The sequence below is a fragment of the Thermoascus crustaceus genome, assembly GCF_041956765.1.
Source record: "Thermoascus crustaceus strain CBS 181.67 unplaced genomic scaffold VTN00scaffold_4, whole genome shotgun sequence".
Taxonomy (NCBI): domain Eukaryota; kingdom Fungi; phylum Ascomycota; class Eurotiomycetes; order Eurotiales; family Thermoascaceae; genus Thermoascus; species Thermoascus crustaceus.
The window spans coordinates 624,091-647,629 of record NW_027192530.1 but is presented as its reverse complement, the minus strand read 5'-3'; the positions used below and the strand labels follow the sequence as shown (position 1 = coordinate 647,629).

Below are 23,539 nucleotides of genomic sequence, written 5' to 3'. Positions count from 1 at the left end.
TGGGGAAAAGGGCGAGAAATGCTATGAGGCTCTCAATATATAGGCAATTTTGTTCTGTTCCAAGCAATGAGGAATATTGGGCCTTGTAATAATTAAATAGATCTTTTGCCTGTCGTTTAAGGAGAAAGCTGGTGGCGCTAGCTGGTCTGCAAGGGAACAGAAGGAGGAAGGCCTTTATCTGTAGCGATGATGTTAGTGGGTGTTAAAAAAATACCACTCTGCGAGATGAGATACAGGTCACTGTGCTGCCGCAAAGCACAACCATTCTCTATGGTTGTGGTACAAAGCCAATGTATATAACCGGAAACTGGCAGCAGCTATTACCACGAAGGTGAGACTTAAGGAAGAAATCGCTGTAGGCAACTTCCCGTGCGAAGCTATAAGAATCCCACTTGGAGTACTGATCAGGAGGTTTACCGGAGCAAATGGTTAACATTGACCCCGAAAGACCCCTTCAACAAGCGTCCTGATTATATTCATCAACTCCCACAATAGATATGTCCTGATCATATTTAGTAACTATAGATTTGTGTGACTATTCTTTTCCCTTTATAGTGGTAGTCGGTTGCCATTTGGAGGCTTCTCGCCGGGTATACAAAGGACTAGGTGAGCCTCGATAATCACGTAACAATCACATAAGTAAATGTTCTCAAATAGGTATATACATAGGTATGTATACATATTTCAACATGTCAAACAGTACTTATGAATAAAGCAGCACAAATCAACCACGCTTGGAACGCCAAACTAGGCCTGCACATTATAGCATAGCACATCAAAACAAAAACATCAAACTCTCTGCTACAAGCCTCATTCAAATTCACGGTTTTATCGGTGTTGTCGGGAGCTCATGCACGCATAGCCCTGACCACAGCAAAATGAGTAGTCGGCATCAGCAAGGCAAGGTGTGTCCTGCAGCACGGGTGTTTTCCCATCTGGTAATAGCATATGCCATTTATGCCAGAAAACAGTGAGGAAAGAGCAAAGAGGAGAAATAGATGAACCCACCAGCCCCGCAGCCATCCTGAAGGATTGGATACCGACGATATTTATATAGAATATCAGAATAAAACTAGGACATGACAGCCTGTTAATATGGTGAAGGGGGAATAAAGATATAGTAAGGAACAGGGCACCGTGGGTATTGAGGTCAAATATTTAGGTATGAGGCTGAAGAGAAAAGAAAGGAAACCCCATGTGCACGGAGACAGTCTGGTAGAACCTCCGACTGGTAGTCTAGTTCCCGCCTATGAGCAGGAACCGAAGTGAGACAGAGAGAAGCTCTTTCGAGGCCATAAGGTAAGGTTACCTAAAAGGTACTAAGTGCAGTCCGCCATCGCAACAGGGTACCAGATTTAGAAAATCCGCCGGTATTTTTGGACAGAAAGTCCTGCTGAGTATCCCTTTGGCCCCCACCTGAGAATGGAGCAGTGGCTGCTCGCTGCTCAGATCTCGGGCATGATTAGCGGGATATCATATCAGGGCTAAACGCCTGCAGAATCCTCGCGGGAATATCGAATCCCCCATGTTATTCTGAACTCGTAATATTTGGCAATAATCTGTTCGTAGCATCCCGAGGAATATACCTCCATAACGATGTCAGCGTCTGCATACGACTCAGATACCCTGTATTTAGCATTCATAACTCGCCGTTGAACTTGCCTCTTCCGACGCCGAGTTTAGACCAACACCATCCAACGCCACGACATGGTACCTAAGAGCCTAGTCCCTGGGCACCATGTACACCCCCTAGTACTGTGTACTCCACACGGAGTGGCTTGTTAAATTATGACTTGTTGGGCAACTTTGCTTTTGCTGGATGGACGAAAAAGGGTTCAGCAGCCCTGCCGATCAGCGTGGACCTGCTAACCAGAAAAGCCCTGAGGAACACTGTTTCTCCACAGGTAGATCGGCATGCTCCGTGGCTGGATCGCGACTCCACCAACCTTATGAGCAGTCGATTTCTCGTAAACAGGTGCTGAGTCACATGGCCAGCCTCTTTAAACATGGCAGGGTTGGTCTTTACGACTATATATATATATATCAACAGAATAGAAAATGCAGGAAGGAATGAAGATGACTAATTCAGACATCTTCATCAGAAAGCAGCCGGGGGGAAGAAATCAGATTAAATAAAAGACACCGTCCCGCATCCGGGAAAGAGGGTACGCCCCGTGCCGTACCTGCGGAAAATTAAGAGACGGTGCGAGAACCGGTCGCTGATCCAATTCAATTCTCATCTTCGAGTACCCCAGCTAGGGTCTTGCCCAGGATTTGGTTAGAGGAGCAGACCGCAGAGAAAGATAGATCCATTTATTTCAAGAAATCTTAAAGTCGCCCCATATTCGACGTAGGATCTGGCGATGCAGGCACGTGCACCGGGCTCACCACCCCAGGCCAGCCACATGTCTTGTCGCCCGCTGAAGGTAACATTAGGTAGTTTATTAGTCATTTCTACCTGATCATACTCCCTAGATAGGGCTGGCATGCTGCTATAGTCTACACTACACGCTCACTACTTTAAAAGCAAGAATGACTCATCAAGGAGCTATGAGGGGACACGAAGCATTTAGTAGAGTACAGTACCAGTCAGTGTGCTTAAATGATGTACTTGCTATCTATCTACATACACAAAACATCTCCCTACTACTTTCCTCTGACAATCTCTCCCTCAACAGGCAAACCCAAAATAAGGCACAAAAAAACCTCGTAAGATGATACTATTCGTAAAAGACCGTCCTCTCATAGCCCCGTGAAAATCAAAGTCGCACCGCAGCGGGGAGACCGAAAGAGGGTAAGGCTCAAGAGCGGGTTTGTAGAGAAGATAAGAGAATAGGAATGGAGCATCGTTTGGGTATATTCGTACCGTATCATTGCGTGAAGATTTTAAGTTATGAGGGGCAAAAAGGCCTCATGCAGTCCAAAAAGGAGAGATGAGCCAGTAGTGACCGGGTTGTGTACTTTGATTGGTCAACAGCAGAATCTCTGAAACTCATAATCAGCGTATACTAAAGCAGGAGCCGGAGACAAAGGAAAGTAAGGCACGTAGAATGTACTAAAATTCGTTGGAAGGATCCGTGGGAATTCCGTAGTTCCATCTATCCAGACTGTCTCTGCATGCAAATTCGAAAAACAGCTATGTGCAGGGGCAAATAGGGGGAGTAGCGTCTCGTGTCCGTCAGCCAATCCCCTCCCCCTCCAAAAAAAGGGGTCTGGGAAAGATTCACGGACTAACACCGGAAATCTTTATTGGCATCTTTGACAAGACATTTTCATAGAAATCATTTCATTCATGAGATTAACTTTCAAACTTCAACATGAGAATTCTGCTGTGCCTGACAGCATTACTTAGCTTGCACCTCCAAAATGGCTCCTTACCCAGCCGGTGATGCCTCCACCATGCCCGTCGCTGCGACCCGAGCGTCTCCTTTCGTGATCCGTCGAGTAACTAGCGCGGGAATGAGAGGATGACTGATACCCGGACTGCGGGGAGCCATTGTTGTGGTTGGAGTTAGTCGGAGAACGATGCTGGGGAGAAGAAGGTTCAGGAGGACTGCTGGAGATGACCACTGGATTATTTCTGGAGCCTTCGGCATCCACTCTGTCATTTACGTTGCCATCAGTATTATCTGCACTGATGGCACTGCTAGGAAAGGTGCTTCCTGCTTACTGGCCTGGAGTGTTGATGCCTCGCCGGCAGTGGGGGCAGGTGTTGTGCTGATTGAGCCACATCTCAATGCAGTTGAAATGGAACCAGTGCTTGCACGGCAGCACGGTTACCTCAGTGCCCAGCTGTACAGAGTCCATGCATATGGAGCACTCTGCTTTACCTTCGGGCCCCAGCATCTCTCTGTCAATCTTCTTCCTTGGCAAGGAATGGATCGCACTCTGAGAAGCGGGCGGCGGAGCATTGCCGTTTTGATTCTGGTTGATCAGCTGCGATATTACTCTATCCAGCTCCTCTTGCGAATAAACAGCATCTCCGTGGCGATCCATGTTCAAAAGACTCGCGAGGATCGAGAGTGGGTTTGGTCCAGTCATGACCCGGACACCACCCCTTCTACCCGGTCCTCCCATCCCTTCAGGTCCGAGATCCGTTCGGAAGAGTTCAAGGATACTGTTTTTTCCAATGAGTCATATGTATCAAGCAGAAGGGGGGGAAAGAAGAAGGTGGCTCATACTCATTGATGCTTCCAAGTGGATGCGCCATCGGTTGCGGATGGTCTGCATCCCGCGGCCATAATCTTCCAGACGCAGTAAATGCGTCGTTACCTCCAGGACCACGCTCCCCAGACTCTGGACCCCATGACGGCTCCCTGTCCGTCCGTCGAGTATCTCTATGTTCATGATCCATGGGGTCCATCAACCCGCGAAAGATGCTATCGAAGTTCTGCAACATTGGTAACAAGGGATGGTCTGGAAAGCCACCATCCTGGGGAGATCGCATGCGCGGTGTGCGCCCACCGGAGGAGAATGTGGTACTCGTAAATGTGAAGCGTCCATCCGGGGACCGGTATTGGCGGCGGGTGAATTCACCGCCGTCGCCAAATTCATGGCTCTCGGTCTCCTCCCTATCTCTGAATGGGTAATGGTCGGTGATGTCTCTCCAAGGGTTATGCCCTGCGAATGGGCTAGTAGGTGACCGAGATCTCTCTCGGCGTGATGGCGACGGGCGTTGACGGAGGGGTGAGAAGGCTTGTTCTGCGGGGGTGTCTGGAGGCACTTCGATCTGCGTATCGAAAGATCATCGAAGTCAGAACCACAACTGCGTCAAAGAGGACGGGGTAGAGGAGTCACGTACTATTTCTGTAAAATCTGATTCACAGTAGGGACATATCAATCCATGGTCATTTCTCAGCCAGAGCCCGTTGCAGGCATGGCAATACATCCGATCCCCGCGATCAGCCATGGTGAATTTCCACGAAGCGTGAAGAGGGGGGAAAGAGGAAGCGAAGAGATCGGGGTCTGAAGGGGGAAAGGGGAAGAGACAAGGGGGATAAATAGAGGGTGGCGTCGATAAAGAAGAGGGTTCGCGAGTGTTCACTTGTTCAAAGAGATGCCTTAGTTGGGAATTTGCGCGTATTGTTCACTCGGGCGGACAACCGTCATCGTCTCGGAACAGGAATGAAGGCTTTCACCAGCGCATGGAGGCCGCGCGGGGAAGGGCCCCAAAGAGAAGCGCAACCGGCGAGAGGATAGACGCGGGGCAAGATAACAATAAAGACCAGAGATGGATCAGCCTACGCATGGGCTGGAGAAGATGGAGAACGAAGAGATGGATACTTCAGGCGCTGAGTGTGGTTTGCGGCCTCGCCCGGATGACGTTTGCTCCGGCCGTCAGTCGTCGGGTTCGTATCGCGCAGTAAGGCGGCCACGAGCACTGCCTCGTGAGGCGCTCTCCCCGTGGAGAACAGTCACTGCTAAGTCTCCGTCATCTCTTTCTTGTCTGTCGGTCTAGGCTTATCGACCTGGTTGACGGCGGCTCCCGACCGGCCTGGCGCTTTCAACTCGCTTTGGGGTGCGCAGAGAAAATCCTACTACCTCGCACAGTGCATCTACCATGCACCATGTACAGAGCACCATGTGCCACCATACAGACAGCTGCAGGGCATGAAACTGTTTCTAAGGGGATCTTCTGGGTTCTTTGGCGTAGGGCGCAAGGATCCACCTTGGACACAAACTCGGGTCGTTATACCTGGGCAGTGTGACAGGAGAAATGGGTACCTACGTTGCCGACCGCGGGCTCATCTTGAGCCAAGTCAGCACGGGAGGGAGATGTCTGAAGCCAAGAAACCACAAGGCGAGAACATGGATGATTGGGAAACCAGCTCGTTCATTGGCCTGGCCAACAGGCCCGTGGAACTATGAGACAGATCATGACTATGCCAACAAACGTCTGCGCTGTCACGAAGCGGACATCCCGGGAGGAAAATGAGAAGAACGCCATCCAATGCCTTAACCACAGCCAACCAAACGAACAGTATGTACGGGGTAAACATAGTCAAACATGCCGCATCGAAGCCCCTCGGAACGTCATATAATGGCCATTATCGTCTGCGAGTCCCCTTGAAAAGCATACCGCCCACGATGCCAGCCGCGAGAGCCACACCACCCACGATCGCAATGCCCATCAGCCCCTCCTTTGCAACTTTGTCGTCAATCAGCGATCGAAGACTAGCCGCCTGTAGGTTCTCGGGCTCATGTTCGAGCAGCAGGTCATTGTATCGCCGTGCTTCGGCATAGTTCCCAAGCTTATAGTTGCCCAACGCTAGATAGTAAAGGCACTCACGCCGTCGCTCAGGAGCGGTGCGGAAAATCTCTGACAGCAGCCGGACACCCTCCTGCTGTTCGGAGCGGGAGTTCGACTTGATGAGACCCTGTGAATGGGGTGCTCCGCACAGGCGGAGGGGAACAAGTAAGCGTTGTGCAAGACGGAGAGAGCCGTAAGATCACGAAGAAAAAAGAAAGTCCACGACAGGACAGCAAAGCATACCCAGGCATAGTTGAACTTAGTCTGAACCCCGACATATTCTCCTTCCTTTTCGTACTGCGCACGAAGGACCTGGAGTTCCGCGGGCTTCAGCGGACTGTGGAGATGCAAGATCAGTATCAGACGATGTCAACGGCGTTGCACAGCATGCAACTCGAAATAAGTAATGGGTTCAGACAGCATAACGGACCTCTCTGCATCGGCAGCATCTAGAAATTATTTAGCAAACAGTCATTAAACGCTGTAGAGTCACGGTACGCTGGGTCGATTATCCGGGTCGAGCGGGGAAACATACATGGAAGGTTGGAGCCCATCGCGACGATGGAAGATCACGCAGTCTTTGCTCTTAAGAGGGAAGGGGCTGCAAGCTGCAGAAGATATATAATAGTGATGGGAAACTCCAGAATAATCGTTCAGGATGGTCTGGAGACGACCAGATTCTGCGGGGAGAGTCGGTCGACCGGACTTTGTCACTTCGGGCTGCTTGTCTATCGTGACTGCAACGCCGCGCGAAGGACCAACATGTGGCGGTGCGCAAGTGACGGGGGCCCAGCCCTGTGGCGGTTGCTCCCGCAACGGAAAGGCGTCAACACGCACCCCTCCGCGGCCCGACGTCACTGCTCGATGAGACTCTAATCTTGACGATCTTACGACTGTGCTTATCGACTGCTACAGGACATTGGAACCGTGAGCATCTGCTACCCTCCAGGAATTTCCGTGTCTTCGAACGTCTACGCTCATAAAACCGTCAAGATGTTGCTCGACGAGGATCCAGCGACGGTACGTCTACATGCTCAAGGACCACCCTCCTTTTGGTCACGATGAGGATTCAAGCCCATATCAAATCCCTGTATTCCAGAAGTACCAATTTTGCTGACATATATTACTTGTTCCAGCTTATCCACCACACAATCGGCAACTTCAATATTCAACCAGACAAGCTCGCTGTGACCCGTATCACCGATTCCCTCTCCACCTTGCAGCAATCGCGCGACCTGCGCATCCGTGAAGCAGAGTCCGCCCTGCGCAAGCTCAGCCGGAACCTGAACTCTCTGGCCGCGCACCACGAGGAGACCGTGGCCTCGCACGATTCCGCCAAACATGCCGCGGAGATCGTCAAGCTGGACACGGAGAAGTTCCGCATCGCCAAGGCCGCTTCGGAGCTCGAGATTGAGAGTGAGAGGCTGGAAGGGGAGTTGGAGATGCTGAAGGATAGGCTGGCGGAGTTGGAGGCGCAGGGCCTGGAAGGGGATGAGACGGCCAGGAGGGAGAGAGAGGCTGATGATGCGACAATGTGGGTTGACATGGTTTGAATCAGGTTGCGAATTTTGTGGCATATATTTCTAACAACGCAGTCAGACTCCGTCTGAAAATCTACCGGTCCCTAGGCATCGACGTCGAGGCCGACGAGGCTGGCAACTACAACAAGGCAATCATCCGCAACAGCCGCAAGGGCGACGTTCACGTCGTCAACATCGATCCCAAGTTCTCGCGCTTTTTCTACGCGAACTACTTCTGGCAGAATATGCAGGGATAACTTCCCTCGGTCCGGGTCCAGCATACTCGACTGTGTCAGCCGTGTCGAGTTGGACCAGGTGCTGCTGGCTTCTTTAGCCGGCTAACGTATATTTCGTCAGGCGTTCAGGCACTGTGTTGGTTTGTTAATTGTGGCGGTGGATATTGTTTTGTATATTGAGGCGCTGTGGTGGAGGTTAATGATGATACGAAACCTGCATTGTGGTTTCGTTTTATGATCTGGATATACCTTGGAATTGTTCATTGGTCGGTTAGACATATACCATTGCGTCCCAGAAGTTATCTTTTTGAACTCATCTTCAGTGAATATTACTAATCAATGCTCTTAATCGCTGATATAACATCGTCTCTTCCCGTCTATCTGATTAGAAAAGTCGAGCTAATATCACTATCGTCCAATGGCCATGCAGGAAATATGAGAAAGCAATAGTCAAGAACACTATCTCTGTTAGACGAAACGGACATATTGCCTCCGTCGACAAAGCAAGCTTTCATCTTCCACGCACAATTTGCGCATCCACTTCCCCGAAATGTTTTAGAAATCTTCCCCAAACCGGCGTACCATCCTGGACACCAACAGCAATGGGCCACAGCACTCGAGCAGCTCCATCCTCAAACCCGATGGGACACCCTTCTTCTGTCTGGTGCTCAGGAGCGGCACTCATATAGCCAGGGTCGACGGTATTCATAGCCACGCAGCGGTTGTTCCAGGCGCGAGTAGCCTCCGTCTCCGTGATCATATTTATGGCGGCTTTGGACATGTTTGTGTGTACATGGTGGCCCTCTTTCATTCTTGAGTTCTTCCTATCCTCTAATATTCCCTCTCTTGATGAGACATTTATGATATACCCGAGTGGTCGGGAAGACCGTTTGCTCGTGCTAGACGTCTCAGGTTGTACGTCTTCGTTGTTTGATGAAGACTTGGCAGAGCCCATGTGTCCAAGAAGCTCCCGGCAAAGGATTAAAGGCACAAAGGCATTAACTGAATGTGTACTGATCATGTCTTCGTAGGGGATTTCGTGAAGGGTCTGGAGCCACGAGGACTTCCCATCCTTTTCAGTGTCATCATCGGTGCCTAGGCCCTTCCGTATGACCTCCTTTTGTTGATCGTCAATGTCTTCTCTGCTTTCGACCTGCAATCTGATCTTCCCTTCAATGCCTGCAACCCAGGGTGCTTGAACCCCTCCCCTTACTTTGGGTTCGTAACCCTGATCGTAATCAACGAGCAAGACGCTGTTCTCGAGTTGCTTTTGCAATCTCCCTTCTCTGGCAATGGCCTTAACCTCAGATGTAATGGGATCAGTCAATGTCTGTGCAGCGTTATTGATCAGAATATCCAACAACGCGAGCGTTGGCGCGCCATCGGGAGTTGTACTCCATTCTGTCAGCACCTGTTTAACCACTCTTACCAGCCGGAAGGCATCCTTTGCTGTTCTGAAGTCTGCTCCAACAATTCGCAGTCTTGGTGCCCAGTCATGGAAATCATGTTCGTGAGCATATCTCGTCTCTGCATCCCGAGGATATCGAGAAGAGACTATGACGCTGGCACCACACCGAAGCAGCCGTCGTGCGGTGTGAAAGCCCAGATTTATCCGTCCTCCGGTGACCAGAGCCGTCTTCCCACTTAGATCAAGCTTGCCGGGAAGTGACAGCTCGGAACGACTGAGGTTGAACGTTCCACATGGACGGCACAGTGCAGGATAGAGGTCATGGGGTTCATCCCGTATCTGAAGGCGGCAGATGTAACATTTGCGAATGCCTCGTTGCGATCCCAGTTTCGCAGATGATAATGATTTATACTCCGATTGAAGGTCGCTGTCGAGCGACAATTGTGACCGTACAGCCGTAAGAACGTCCGTTAGGGGGCTTGATGGAGTGATGCGTGATATCGGTTCGTGCTTCCGCAGATAATCCAACACTTTCAGAGTTGCTTGGAACTCCTCGTTCGTGGGTATGTCCGCACGGCCGCTTTCAACAGCATTATCTTGCGGGACTGATTTTCTGACCTGATCCATCTGGTTCAAGTAGGCCTTTATTCCGCGTATGATGCCATCGTACTGGAGAGCCCTAACAGCTCGGGGTACGCCATCCTGAGGAAGGAGATGGCGAGAGATAGCATCCGCCAATGCGCAGGAAGAATTTGGGAGGTGAAGAGCTAGCGGACTCGGTAGCCGCCCACTCTTGCACAGCTCTTGATCTCGTCGCAAGCATGCTGCGATGGCGGCTGGATCTCGGGTTTCAATGAACCGCTGACACTCTGCCGCGTTCATCAACATAGCGTGTTGGAATCGAAACGCGTGAATTGGACCTCAAACTTATCAACTATCAACCTTAGAACGATGAGACACAAAAAACTCATCCCTCGACAGGTTGCGTCCCACAAGGCGTCCAACGAGTGAGTCATCCAGAGGCGCAGCATTCTAGCATGCAGCGGTTGGTGAATAGTGCTTAGCACCGGAGGATCCCATCGCGCTTCCGTTCTTCGAACAAGAGTCGTTGCAACCTCGATTTCCAGGATTTCTCCATACATTTGGCTATCTTCAAACACAATTCGACGATGGCGAAGCCCGTTGCCTCTGCAATCGTTCGAGGCCTTACTGGTGTTCCTCCTGAAGTCGCACACCAGGTACTGGATGACTTGACCCTCAATGCTATCCTCAAGTTGGCCTGCTATGATGTTCCTTATATCAACGACTGCATCATGTCCCACCCTGCCTGTGGGAAATTCTTTGCCCATTCTTTGCAGAAATTCTTCCTCATGAGAGACTACTTCAAGTTATATCGAGAGCTCTACCTACGTATCCGGCGCTGGCCAACTTATCCGTTAGACAGGTATCTGCCTGCCAACCTCTCCTGGGCAAAATTCGATTACGAAGAAGTCCGGGTTACATTGCACACATGTATCTTCAGAGTCCTTGGTATGACTGAAGACCTGCTCGATATTCTTCGACAGTATGCTCCTCCACAGCAGCGTGGACTACTGGCAACGGTCTGGGACTCGTCCACTCTTCCCGCATTGCAAAACCGCCGGGATGCCATCAGATCCGCGCAGGCAGAGTTGAAAAGGATCAAATCACCACAACTCGAGCGCGCAGCGAGCCTCTTGGAGGAGAACCCGGATATCCTCCACAGGGCCACTGATCCGGAACAGAACCAAAGGCAGAATACGGCCCACGTTGTCTCCAGGTTACGACGGGCCGCTGAGCGAGTCGCTCGTCAGGATATATTAAAAGGTACCATGAAAGGAATGGAGTACTTCCGCAACGCCTTCTTCCCCGTCGTCCCGTTCAATCATGCCTTAGGATTCGTCGTCAGGATGCTCCAGAAGTACCCTGCTCCTTCTTCTCTCCCCGGGAGTGAGGGTGAGAGCACAGAGTCGTTGAAGACGGACATCAACACCATCATCCAAGGCATGCCCTACATCTACCTCTCACCCATTCGGGAACTGGAACAACCTGCACCGTGCTCCACAACCACCGAACCGCACGCCGTCCGCCGGACGTGGTACACTCCTTACTCCGTGCCGCCGTACGACCGGGACCTTGACTCGAATAAGCCGGTCTTCGGGGGAGACCGCTACACACCGGCTTGGTATGTCGAGCGGTATCCTGTCGCGCCGCTGAAGAAATATCAGCCACACGATGGGAGGGAGCTGGAGTGGTTGGAGGCGTTTGTGAGGGTGTATCGGTATATGGAGCGGTTGGAGAAGGGGGTAGACATGTAGGTCCGTGGGTAGATCGGAAGTTTAGAGCATTCGGACACATACGACGTAAGAAGAGACGAGTGAAAAGAATACCAGCTACCAAAGTAAAACAAGAATGGTTCACATTCACTTAGTCTATAGTGGGAAAGTGTATGTAAATGCCATATGCATTCAACAGGTGTAGATATATGTTACCCCACAGATACCTGCACAGAAAGGAGAAAGGCAAGGAAAAGAGCGGGCTCAGTAAATAAAAACTGCGGTATAGTATAGAAGATAAAATAAAATGCTCAAAGGGGGTACAAACTGTTGACAAAAAAGAAAAGAAGAAATAAAACGCCCGAGCGGACCCCGAACCGTGCCGTTTTATGAACGCCTTCCAAAAAAAGGAGAGACTTAAATGGATTGTAAGTAAAAGCCACACTCTAACCCACTGACCTACGCAGTCCTGGAGGAAAAGAAATATCATGTATCAGTTTTGCTACTCGTCGCCTGAGATATGTATGTACTGTACTGTACTTCCTCGAAGGCCGGAAGCTTCTCAGCACCAAATTCATAGATAGACATGACTAACTGACTCTTCAACAGGATCCATTGGGTAGTAATTGGCAGCAATAATAAGATTGTCGTCGTGCAAATATAGACGCTACATTGCAATAGGTAGTCAGGGGTCTGTCTGCCAATTCAAATGGAATGAAATGGAATGTCTGGGATGGTGTGAACATCGCTAGCTAGATCATGATTGACAGATAACTAGCAGGTTGTATTGATATCTACTAGCACTATAAGGTTGGTGTTTTCTTTCTTTTCGGAACATTGCAAGTTTGGTAGATAGAACTCTATAATGGAAAGAAAGGAGTTGTGAGTCTGAAATATTCAACATTCATGTAACAAAGACTTAACTCAAATGTTGTTTTTCCTTTTGTTTGGTATATAGGTTTTTCTTGTTCTTTTCTTTGGAGATATAATATAATGCAGTCCATTTCCATTGCATTATTTTTGGATTCCAGTATTTTGTTTTGCTTTTATTTTTATTCTCCCCTTTTGGAAGCAAAAAAAGAGAGAGAGAGAGAGAGAGAGAGAGAGAGAGAACATCCCAACCGTAACATCCCTCTTACCATAAATATGACAATAGCAGCTCATCTCATACCTAGGTACCTAACCGGACAGACAAACAAATAGAGTCCCTGAGAAGTCTTCAGTCCAGTCAACTAGGAATGAACAGACAACCAGATCAAGATAAGTAGGTCCACGAGGACCCTGCCTCCCTCCTACTTAACTTAGGTAGGTAGTACTTAATTAAGTACTTTGTTTCCCACATCATATAACCAACCTGGAATCACCACCCAACGAATTGAACCCATCGATGAGGAAATAAAAAGAGTAAAAAGGGAAAAAGAAAAATCATGACCTCCCCCAAAACGCCGCAAGATACCCAACACGCTCACAGCGACACTGGCGTCATGTCCCGAATACCGTTCCTGGTGTACCTAATCACGCCGCCATGGCCCACAGCAGCAAGGTGCTCAGCGCTGCAATGGTCCTGTCGATCGATGGGTTCGGTGAGACGGCCTCCTCCTCCTCCTCCTCCTCCTCCTGGGAGGAGACGGGACGGGACCAGCGGTAATTGATGAGTGCTGCAAGTTGTTTTTTGTTTTTCGCGAGGCATTAATTAATTAGTGCCTGAAATTGATATTTTTTATGTTTGAAAGAGGTAGGTAGGCTATATGGGGCACGGTATGAGTGATGTTATTATTCTTATTATCGAGAGATGATGATAACTTAGGTAGGGAGGTAGGTAGTTAGAAAAGTTCAAGTTTTACTCACCCAGGATTAAGAACAAGATGCTTCCCTTTTTACGGTGTCAAAGAGATGGATAGATATGGTTAGATATAGCTCGTAGACCTTGTTGAGTATGGTAGGTACTGGTATAGAAGGGATATATGTATATATAAACAATAAATATATATACCTGGTACCACCCAGCCCTTGCGTACGTCTTGAGGAACTTGGGCAGGTTCTTAAATTGCGGATCGCTCGTCCATTCGCGGGCTATGTACTGTTTGTTATCCGAAGAGGTTAATTAATATACTACTTGAGTTGTATTAATTTGGATAATAAATATGGAAGATGTATTAGAGTAGAGTACTGCAACATGGGGTACTAGTATGTACGCTGCCTTCCTTTTCTCTATGAAAGCTTGAGGGATATATTAAAAGGAAACTCAGGTACATAGAAAGGAAGAATGTTTTCTATTCGTGATTCATGTAGATAGATAGAATAGATGTAACGCACCGTATGACCAGCTGACATGAGCGCGAAGGCCGTTGTGTTAAACTGGGACGGCAAGGAAAATGGCATTGCGATTATTGGCTAGCTAGCGACGAACGGAAGAATTAATTAGCTTGGAACTTTTCTTTCTAGGGGAAGAACAGGTATGATCATGTATTTACATTTACTGTCTAGGTTGCAGCGTAGCGGCTGTGCCTGGATATCGATGTGTGAATTTGAAGTAGGTATGTTAGGTATGTACCTGATATGAGCCGGTTCAGAAAGAAGGGAACAACTAGGGGAGACGACGTTAAGGAATCTGCCTCTGGGTATTCTTACATTATGATCAGGATACATGCGGGGTGCAGGTATATATTATGTTAAGACCTTCTAGGAGGGCCGGAATTTGACATAGTCGGATGAGCCGACTGCCGGAGACCCCTGGTCATTGGGCCGTCAATCATCCAAGCGGACAGGATTATGCGTCTTGTACTACTATATTATATCTTTTGTCACTCCTCCCCTGCTGCATAGTGGCTTCGCGGATTGCGATTTTATTCCCATGTGATTTTGAAGGTAGTGGAGGGTGCCCAGACACTATGATAGGTTCCAGACCCTAGGCAAAGCCAGCCAAGACCGTAATAGCAAAAGCGGAAGCTATGTGGCTTGGACAGGGAGGGGGTGACGGAAAATATGATATAGTAGAGTGGTCTTTATCATTCTATCGTCCTACTCGTGGAGGGGCCTGGAAGACAGAAAGCATGGGGAAGGGCGAGCTGGCGGCCACTTAAAGAGTCGCAAAAATCCGGGGTAGCATGCCCCATAAAGGGCCCTAGCATGGGGACAGCAGCGATCCCCCGGACGATCTCCCCATTGAGCATCGAGCCCGGGCTTCTTACGTGTGCTGGCACGGAGCTTAGACTGGATGGATTCGACCGGACGCAGCTTTGTTGATCTCTTCTGCCGTACTCCGCGCATGTGGAGAATGTGGAGTAACTTTCCAGCTCTTGACAGTCCGTCCACGAGATATCCTGTCTGGATAGGATCCAGGGGCAAATATCCACATAGCCTGATATGGTATGTACTGTACCTCCCGCTCGTGTGCAAGCCGTTCGGGTGTCGCAAGGGTTCTGGTAAACCTCGCGTAGTTGGGCATCGTCCGCCTAGCAGTTGACATCTTGGGCCCTTCCCCTGCTCACAGACTGGTATTCCTTTTCTCTCTGACGGCCCAATGCTGAGGTTCAAAGCGGGGTATCTTATCATGAACCCAGTTCGCAGACGTGGCTCACGGGACCTCCAGATTCCATGGAAATTCTGAAGCCTTTACTTCCGCAAGACTAAGTTCACCGTCTGTACGCGGTACTTCTCGACATTCTAATTTGGACCAACCTGGCACGACACATTGACGTCTCGTATATCGAGACGACGCGCTGAGTGCATCTCAGGAGACCCTGTATCTAAGCCTGGTCTCGTTTGCGGAGGTGGCTCAAGTCGAGGTGTCTTTGCTTCTCTCAGTCTGCTCCAACGGAGATTTCTTCTGCTGGTCGAGCACAAGTCGCCTCGCTTTCACCTTAGCCAACAGTTCCGCCTTATCCGTTTCAGACAGCCTCTGAGTCGAGTCTGACGCCTCCTCAGCTCCCTCCATCCCACGTAGTAGCCCGCCACACTGAGCAAGCTCAGGGGATGTAGCTTCCAATGTATCCAGTAATTCGACCTTGCCCGTCTCCGACAGGTCTTGAGCGTTCCACAAAGCTAACCACTTAGCCTCCAGCTCCGCCATCTTCTCCTCAACCTGATCCATGTCCGGCAACTCCTCGCCGTTCCAGGTTAAGACCATCTCCTTCTGCATAGGCTGCGAGGATTCCCCTCCTCTGTATCTCGTTTCGACGCCCAATGGGACCAGCCCCAGCTGCTCTTCTGCCTTTGCGTTCCATAGAGCCTGCCGTACAACCCCATCCTGCTCCATCATCATCCAGAGGAGCGGATAGCCACTCCTGGCCATCGCGTCTCTGACGCCCTTGGTTGCCTCGCGCGGACTGACCAAGATACCCAACTTGTCGTTGGTCCGCCAGCCAACGGGCGAATTCCGAAACGTGCCCTCCAGCTCGCGGACCAGGTTCGGGCCCAGCCTCGACTTCAGGGCCTTGCATTGGACGATGACGCGGAGAGCGCTCTCTCTATCTGGCAGATGCCAGGTGCCGACCAGATCGATACCGGCGTCGTCGCGCCCGCCGACACGGTGCAGGGTGAATGCGAAGCGGCGTAGGCTCTGGAGAACGGTATATTCGTAGTGTGTGCCGACGTACGTGGTGCTTGTCGTAGGGAGATCCGTTCGCTTGGAATATGCGAGAAACGAAGGAAGATCGTCATGGGCCTGCGACGCTGGTCGAGGAGGAATTGGAAGCTTGAAGAGCCGGCGCGTGAAAGGGCTCAGTTGGGAGACAGCGGGGGATTGGGAGAAACTCCGGCGAAAAACCCGCGGGGAGAACACGGGGACATGACGACAGCGTAGCATCAGTCCGGCAGGATGATGAGATTAATAAAGATCAAGAGAATGAAGCTTCTAAACGAGAGAACTGTGTGGTGAGCAGAGGAGCTTCCAGATCGCGGCCGGCGGAACATGGAGAAGCGCCGCAGCCCTACGCGGGCGCAGCTCTCCGCCCGAGCTCCATCTTCACCGCAACCTTCTCGCGCTTCAGATCTCCGCTCCGTCCTGAGTATCAACTCTCAACGACCTCTAATTCCACTCTCACCACATGGCTATAAGGAGCTAGTTTACTCTTTTATATTTGCCTCCGCGGATCTTGTTAACTGGTCCCTCACCCGTCAAAACAGACGACAGATTACAACTACCCAGATAACATACATCCTCCTACCTCACCATCATGGCCGACATCCTGACCCAGCTCCAAACCTGTCTCGACCAGGTGTGTCCTCCTTTTCCACATATAACCCGATCTATAAACATTCTAATCTAACCCGTCCACAGCTCGCAACCCAATTCTACGCGACCCTCTGCTACCTCACCACCTACCACGACCACTCCCCCGCAACCGTCCCCCCCAACATCCCCGACGCCGCGCCCCAACTCGCCAAAATCCCCAAGAACCAACACGTCCCACCAGTCCCGGCCTCCGTTGCAGACAAAGTCGAGCAGCAACAAGCGCAGCAAGCCGCACAATCCAAATCAAGCCCCTCCCTAGGCCCCGGCGGCGGCGGCGGCCAAGGCACAAGCCAGAGCCCTCCCCCCACCACCAACCAACAAGCACAAACCGCTGAGCCGGACCCAAATCTCCCCCCGGCCCCGGACTCCCCTCGAACATTCGCGGCCCGCCAGCGCGAACTTGCGCGCGATCTGATCATCAAGGAGCAGCAGATCGAGTACTTGATCAGCGTGCTGCCGGGGATCGGGTCGTCGGAGGCGGAGCAGGAGGCAAGGATCCGGGAGCTGGAGGGGGAGTTGAGGGCCGTGGAGGAGGAGCGGGAGAGGAAGGCGAGGGAGCTGAGAAGGCTGGGGAGGAAGTTGGAGAAGGTGTTGGGGGCCGTGGAGAGGGGAGTTTATGGGGAGAGGGATGTTGGGATGCAGGGATGAGTGGGTTTGATTTTGATTTTTAATGGAAGCGGATAAGGTGAAGGAAAGGAAAGGAACGGAAGGAAAAAGGATGTGTGGAATTTCTCCATACCATACCATCCATCCATCGATCCATCGGCCAGGACGAAATAAAACGAAATGGGGCTTTCTTTCTGGTCATTTCGTCCCCACTTAATGGTGCATGAGGATGGTCGTCCCTCCCTACACGAACAGTACATGACAAATGACTATATGAAACACACGGGCCCGGAAAATGACTGAGGACAATTGAATTGACAAAGAGGGATGAGAGAAAAACTTGCTTTCGTCGCCCCCCCCCCCCCCCAACCGTCCCTCTCTCATCAGCTGACGAGGTCGTTCGATATGAATATGACTATCCGGGATTATCCTGTCCCAGAAACTGAACTGATTGAAAAAAGGGCATCTTCCCGCCCCAACAAACAAGGAAACCAAAATTGGCCGTCACCTCGACTCGAGAAGACCCCGTGTGGGTACGGTACGCCAGCAAGGAAGGAGGAGTATCAGATGAGAAAAAGGACCAAGATAAGACAGTACTGTACATATGTATAGTATACAGGTAGACAGGCATCTCTACCTCTGTACGGTCAGGAACACACACGGAGAATCGAAGCCGGTGCAATTAGAAACAAAGGCATGAATGGATCTAAATCAGTCATCTTAGATATCTAATCTAGCTTAAATCAAATCAAATGAAATGAAATTATCATTATTAACCTCTGTCTCTGTCTCTCTGTTTCATTCGAACCTCTATCTAGATACATGCATGCATGTACGAGCAGCAGCAGCAGTAAATAAGTAAGAATAAAAATAGAATAAAAATAAGAAAATAAGATCAAAATATGCTTGTTATATTATTCTCAGAGCCTGCGCTCGAAAATTTATTTCTCTCTAGAAAGTAAGTGCGGCCTAGATAAGACTCCACCAGCCACTTTTTGTTCTGTGGACTTGCGTCCTTTTTTTTCTTCATATCTTTCTGTCTGTGTCTGTGTCTGTGTCTGGTATGATTTGCCTTGACCTTCCGCGAAATGAAAGGGAAATTAGACGGGAATAAAAAAGGGAAAAAAGGGCAGTTAGTAAAAGAAAAGCAAAAACAAAGCAATATGAAAAAGAAACGAAGGAAAAACAAAAAAAGATTTCAAATCAAGGAATGTCAACCACCCAACCAGAAAAGATGCACAATGCATAGAACTAAAAAAGAGCAGATTAATGAAATACAGGGACCTCCAGCCCGTGTGAGTAAGAAACGGTCAACCACCCAAACTCCGAGATGCAAAAAGAAAATAAGCCCAGGTATTGGGATGACAGATAGATAGATGGTGCGGAAATACGCTCGGGTATCTCTAAGAAAGAAAGATTCGAAAAGTCATCAATCAATCAACCATGTAGACCAGCCCAGCCCAGACCATTTCCCTCTCCTTTCCGGCCGCAAAACGCCATGAACCATGAACCACCCAGGAGCATTGTAGAAGATGAGCATTAGACCCAATCATCAGGTGTCATGTCTCCAGGAACATGACAAACACGATTAGGACTTTCGGATGCAACAATGTGCACCTCTCACTTGAACAGACTCCGATACTCTCTCATCCGCGCCTCCTGCACCTCCCGCTTATCCAACTTGCCCCGGTTCATGCTCATATCCGCCAACTGCTGCTTCTTCTTGGCCAGCTCGGCGATTTTCTCTTCGATGCTGTCCTTCATGATAAACTGCACGATGGTCACCTCGCGCGTCTGGCCCAGACGGTGCACGCGGTCCACGGCCTGCGCGACCGCTGCCGGGTTGTACTGCGGCTCCATGACGTAAACCTTCGAGGCGGCGGTGAGGTTGAGGCCGACGCCGCCGGCGCCGATGGTGGCCAGGAGGACGGTGATGTTGTCGTCCTTGTGGAACAAGTCGAGGGATCTGTTGCGAGCGGGCAACGACATGGTTCCGTCGAGACGGGTGTAGCTTGTTATGCCGTTGTCTCGGAGCGCGATCTCGATCAGATCGAGATGCGAGGTCCACGCTGAGAAGACGACGCTCTTGATTGGACGTTCGCCCTTTTCAACGAGTGTCTTGTTCTCTTCCGCGGTGTCGAGGAGATGGGCCATCAACGCCTTGGTCTTCGTGTGCGGACCTTCGTATTCTCCAAGGACTTTGGCGTTCTTGCGGCTTTGCTTCGCTTGCGCTTGGGTCTCCCAGTACTCTTCGAATCCAGCGGGTGTAATCACCGAATATGCCATCGGAATCCGGCCTTCGCAGATCTGACATTTGATCTCATGAGACTGCGCTGCGGCAGCCGCGTCGAACGATTCCTTGAACGGGGAGAAGCAGTCGGTACAGAGGACATCGAAGCAGGGGAGTACGACTGCCATCGCTGCCTTCTTGTCAACAGCGCCCGTCTCGGTGTGCTTCTCCTCCAGGGGCTTCCCACATGTCGCACAGACAGCTGCAGACGACTCCTGCATCAAAGAGAACATCTCGTACGCCTTCTTGTCGTTTGCACCCAGCGGCTCACCACCGCCACCTTCTTCCAAGTCAATGGCGTCATGGGCACTCATGCCCTTGATCCTCTCGCGGTCTTCCTTGTCAAGCAGCTCTTTCCCGTGCGCACTGACCTGGCGCAGGATCATCATCGCTTTCAAGACATGGTGGTACATTCGCCCGCCCATCTTTGTCTTGCTCTCACCAGCGATAACCTTCATCATCACGTTTGACTCCTGCCTGAAGAACTCGTGCAGTTGTTTCTCCTTCTCGGAGAACTTGAGCGTGACGATCTTGTCGTGTCGAGGTGGAAGGTCGATCTTGTCCTTAACTCGACGGAGAGTAAAAGAGTCCACAAGTACACGCAGGCTCGCCAGCACGTTAGGATCTCCGGTCTTGAACCGACTGAGTATGTGAGCTGCGAACTTGCTCCGGTCATCGTAGGGGAAGAGCCTTAGGAACTTGGTAACCGAGATGAGATCTTCCAGCCGATTCTGGACAGGCGTCCCAGTAACTGACCACCGGCGCTCACTGTTCAACCTGAATATCGCCTGCGTCTGCGCGGCGCTCTGCTCTCGGATGGTATGTGCCTCATCTAAAACGATGCGGAACATGTTCATCTTGGTCAATGGGCTCACACCTCGCTTCGAGCCCCTCCCGGATAGCTCACTGAGAACAATGCTGTACGTTGTGATGACGAGATCATACTTCGACAGCTCGTCAACGTCGGTGGTCCTCGAGGATCCATGGAAGACGTAGTATGAGATGGAGTTGGGCTTCAGATGCTCCTTGATCTGCATGACCCAGTTGTTGACGGCGCTAAGGGGCGATACGAGAAGTGTCGTCCGTGTATTACGGATTCCAGGTGAGCTACGCGCGAGCTCCGGGTGCGGTATCATACTCTCCCATTTTCGAGACTCTGGTAGTGTCGCGGTCACAAGAGATAGGATACTCAATGTCTTCCCCAGACCCATCATGTCTGCCAACAGACCACCGAGAACCTGCGGTGGCTCTTCGTCAACAGTAGTCCCGCTGATGATTTCACGGTAGCACTGCATGCCATTAGCCCGGTACGCGATCCGCCAGAGGGAATTGTTATCCTCTTCCCTGGGTCCGAATTTCCGCGGCTTCTCCTTCTCAGTCATGAACCACAGCGCCTGCTTCTGATGGCGGAGCAGTGGTGTCAAGACAAGAGGCGACGGCTCCATCTCTGGTAGATTCTCTGCGCTCTTGAGCTGATCGAACATCTTCATAACCGCATCGTTCACCTCCTCCGCCGTACGGACCTCGTAGCCGACACTACGTCCACGAGAAGTAGCTGTTGGTGTGTACAATGCCATGACGCGTCTCCTCTCCGCGTGGGGATTGAAAACTGGAACGCCTTGTTCGACCAGGTTTGGGGTACCGAGCCATACGTTGTGCTGGCTGAGATGTTTACCAACCAGTTCCGCATCTTTCCTCAGACCGTAAAGGTTGATCGAGACGCGATACAAGGCGGAGCATTGCTGCCATGGCCATTCGCCTTCCAGACGCCTGCGAACATCTAAGCGGGCAGTTATCTCGACTTTCAGCGCGGGAGAATCAATCAGCGGTACAACCGCAGCTGCCGTCTTCGCATCGACTGCCCCGAAGACATGGCCGTGAGGGTCTGAAACCTCGATTCTATTACCCTGGCTCGGGTGGTGGTGCACCCCAAGCTTTATAGAGGGCCAGTCGTGCGTCATTCCAAAGATGTTCTTAGCGCCCGGCTTTGGCACCATGTGCGCTTGGATCATGGCGTGCTCTATTTTCCCGTAGCAGACCTTCTGAGCGCTCAAGTTGTTCGATCCAGTGACTTGCAAGTCATCTTCGTCCTTCGCAGGAGTAGCAGCAGGCGTGGAGTCACCAGGCGTAGCGTCTAGAGAGCGATGGTGTTAGCAAAAACAGCCACTCAAATCAACTGGTATGACAATCTTACCGATAGTCAGATCCACAATGTCAGGAGTACCCGTAGACGGCGTATCAGATTTCCCCTTGCCCTCTTTCATCCATTCTCCAAGACCGCTGTTCCCAGAAACCGCAAAATTTCCCTTCTTACCTACCGCCGCCTTCTCTTCCTGATCCTTCGAGGTCTTGACGCGCTTTTGAGGCTGGTCCTCGCGCCTCTCCACACCGTACATGTTTTCGATCAGGCTCCGGTGGCCACCTCCAGCGGTGTCATCGTCGTCGTCGTCGTCGATCTGCTCAAAACTGCGCTTCGCGTCGCCAGCCTCTTCAATGTCGTTACTCGACTCTTTACTCGCGAACTCGAACTCGAGGTCGGGTTTCGTCTGCGCTTCAGGCTGTGGAGACGGGACGGCATTGCTCGAGCTTCCGGATGACATTGAACTAGACTGCGATCTGGATTTTGACTTTGCCTTGGGGGAGGACGACCGCTGAGCCCGCGGGCTGAGTAGCTGACGCGCGACTGAGGCCGTACCCGCCGGCGCGGCGGTGTCTGAAGGAGAGTTTGCATCCTGCTGTGATGAAACTTTGAGGTGTGAGCTAGACTGATGATCATCATTCACTTCTGAACTGACAGGGCTGTGATCACGAGGAGAGGTAAGGGTAAGAGGTTGAGAGAAAGAAGAAGAAGCGGGAGGTTCGCTACTAGCTCTCGCAGCAGCAGCAGCGCCAGTAGCCGTGGGGTCAGAAATGGGAGAAGAAAGAGATTCCGGGTCGTTACCGTTGGCGGCCTGCTGCATCTGTTTCTTGTACGCCCGCGGGTCGAGGAGCATCGCCGCGCGGGACGCCATGGCGCTTTGTGTAGGGTTGTCTCACTTGTTGGTAGGGATCCAAGATGCGCCCGCGGATCGGGTCAGGTCAGAGAAGGGTGAACTGTAGATAGGTCCGTGTAGATCGATTGAAGCAGGGATAAGGCAAGTGAGGCCGTGATGGAGCCCTTTCAATAATGCGGGGAAGAAGGTTCCTCGAGGGCATGGATCGCGGACCTTCAACTGAGACGGAGGTTCCCGACAGTAGACGGACGGCTGGCTGGACATGCCAACTGCCGGGAACTGAAGGCGTGATGAAGGGATAATGAGGGATTGTCGGACAGATTATCAGACGAGAGTCTCCAGGCCGTCTCACATGTTGCAGCGGGGGAGGCGCTGCAGGTGGAGAGAGTTGGGATGGAGAGAGCCGGAGCCGCGCTGAAGGCGCCGCATGACGCACCGAGATCTATCGCGGCGCCAAGAGATCGATAAGATACCTGCATGCATGCTACACCACAGTCCCTGTCTAGTCCACAAAAAGCAAAAAGGTATATTCGCATTAGTCTTTCGTAATATGCTACATTGCAAGTTTCCCAAACTGAGACCCTCTCGATCCAACAGATTAAAGTCGGCATGGGGTGTCTATATACAGTAGAATGTAGTGATTTTCCCAACCGGTCGTACAATTAACTCCGTAGTGTCCAGGGCTCATCCCATTTCACCATAACCA

At 51.0% G+C, this 23,539-nt stretch overlaps 9 protein-coding genes across 9 annotated transcripts; 4 read left to right on the top strand and 5 right to left on the bottom strand.

Annotated features, from left to right (window-relative positions):
* Positions 1–3,348: 3,348 nt before the first annotated feature.
* On the bottom strand, positions 3,349–4,909 carry VTN00DRAFT_6814 (uncharacterized protein; the record flags this gene model as incomplete). The annotated part of the gene is made up of 4 exons (XM_069433492.1): positions 3,349–3,601; positions 3,671–4,117; positions 4,182–4,729; positions 4,802–4,909. The coding sequence occupies 4 exons, from the start codon at positions 4,907–4,909 to the stop codon at positions 3,349–3,351; spliced, it is 1,356 nt and encodes a 451-aa protein (XP_069286868.1).
* A 321-nt stretch (positions 4,910–5,230) lies between these two features.
* Positions 5,231–5,868, top strand: VTN00DRAFT_6813 (uncharacterized protein; the record flags this gene model as incomplete). Its single annotated transcript, XM_069433491.1, has 2 exons — positions 5,231–5,348; positions 5,459–5,868. 2 exons carry the CDS (start codon positions 5,231–5,233, stop codon positions 5,866–5,868), a joined length of 528 nt encoding a protein of 175 aa, XP_069286867.1.
* A 179-nt stretch (positions 5,869–6,047) lies between these two features.
* VTN00DRAFT_6812 (uncharacterized protein) lies at positions 6,048–6,804 on the bottom strand (the record flags this gene model as incomplete). The annotated part of the gene is made up of 4 exons (XM_069433490.1): positions 6,048–6,377; positions 6,494–6,587; positions 6,681–6,699; positions 6,786–6,804. 4 exons carry the CDS (start codon positions 6,802–6,804, stop codon positions 6,048–6,050), a joined length of 462 nt encoding a protein of 153 aa, XP_069286866.1.
* A 104-nt stretch (positions 6,805–6,908) lies between these two features.
* VTN00DRAFT_6811 (uncharacterized protein) lies at positions 6,909–8,027 on the top strand (the record flags this gene model as incomplete). The annotated part of the gene is made up of 4 exons (XM_069433489.1): positions 6,909–7,103; positions 7,166–7,270; positions 7,387–7,784; positions 7,850–8,027. The coding sequence occupies 4 exons, from the start codon at positions 6,909–6,911 to the stop codon at positions 8,025–8,027; spliced, it is 876 nt and encodes a 291-aa protein (XP_069286865.1).
* A 490-nt stretch (positions 8,028–8,517) lies between these two features.
* Positions 8,518–10,302, bottom strand: VTN00DRAFT_6810 (uncharacterized protein; the record flags this gene model as incomplete). The annotated part of the gene is made up of 1 exon (XM_069433488.1): positions 8,518–10,302. The coding sequence occupies one exon, from the start codon at positions 10,300–10,302 to the stop codon at positions 8,518–8,520; it is 1,785 nt and encodes a 594-aa protein (XP_069286864.1).
* A 281-nt stretch (positions 10,303–10,583) lies between these two features.
* On the top strand, positions 10,584–11,750 carry VTN00DRAFT_6809 (uncharacterized protein; the record flags this gene model as incomplete). The annotated part of the gene is made up of 1 exon (XM_069433486.1): positions 10,584–11,750. The coding sequence occupies one exon, from the start codon at positions 10,584–10,586 to the stop codon at positions 11,748–11,750; it is 1,167 nt and encodes a 388-aa protein (XP_069286863.1).
* A 3,736-nt stretch (positions 11,751–15,486) lies between these two features.
* VTN00DRAFT_6808 (uncharacterized protein) lies at positions 15,487–16,515 on the bottom strand (the record flags this gene model as incomplete). Its single annotated transcript, XM_069433485.1, has 1 exon — positions 15,487–16,515. One exon carries the CDS (start codon positions 16,513–16,515, stop codon positions 15,487–15,489), a length of 1,029 nt encoding a protein of 342 aa, XP_069286862.1.
* A 370-nt stretch (positions 16,516–16,885) lies between these two features.
* On the top strand, positions 16,886–17,592 carry VTN00DRAFT_6807 (uncharacterized protein; the record flags this gene model as incomplete). Its single annotated transcript, XM_069433484.1, has 2 exons — positions 16,886–16,927; positions 16,990–17,592. The coding sequence occupies 2 exons, from the start codon at positions 16,886–16,888 to the stop codon at positions 17,590–17,592; spliced, it is 645 nt and encodes a 214-aa protein (XP_069286861.1).
* A 1,578-nt stretch (positions 17,593–19,170) lies between these two features.
* Positions 19,171–22,851, bottom strand: VTN00DRAFT_6806 (uncharacterized protein; the record flags this gene model as incomplete). Its single annotated transcript, XM_069433483.1, has 3 exons — positions 19,171–21,974; positions 22,035–22,586; positions 22,782–22,851. The coding sequence occupies 3 exons, from the start codon at positions 22,849–22,851 to the stop codon at positions 19,171–19,173; spliced, it is 3,426 nt and encodes a 1,141-aa protein (XP_069286860.1).
* Positions 22,852–23,539: the final 688 nt, after the last annotated feature.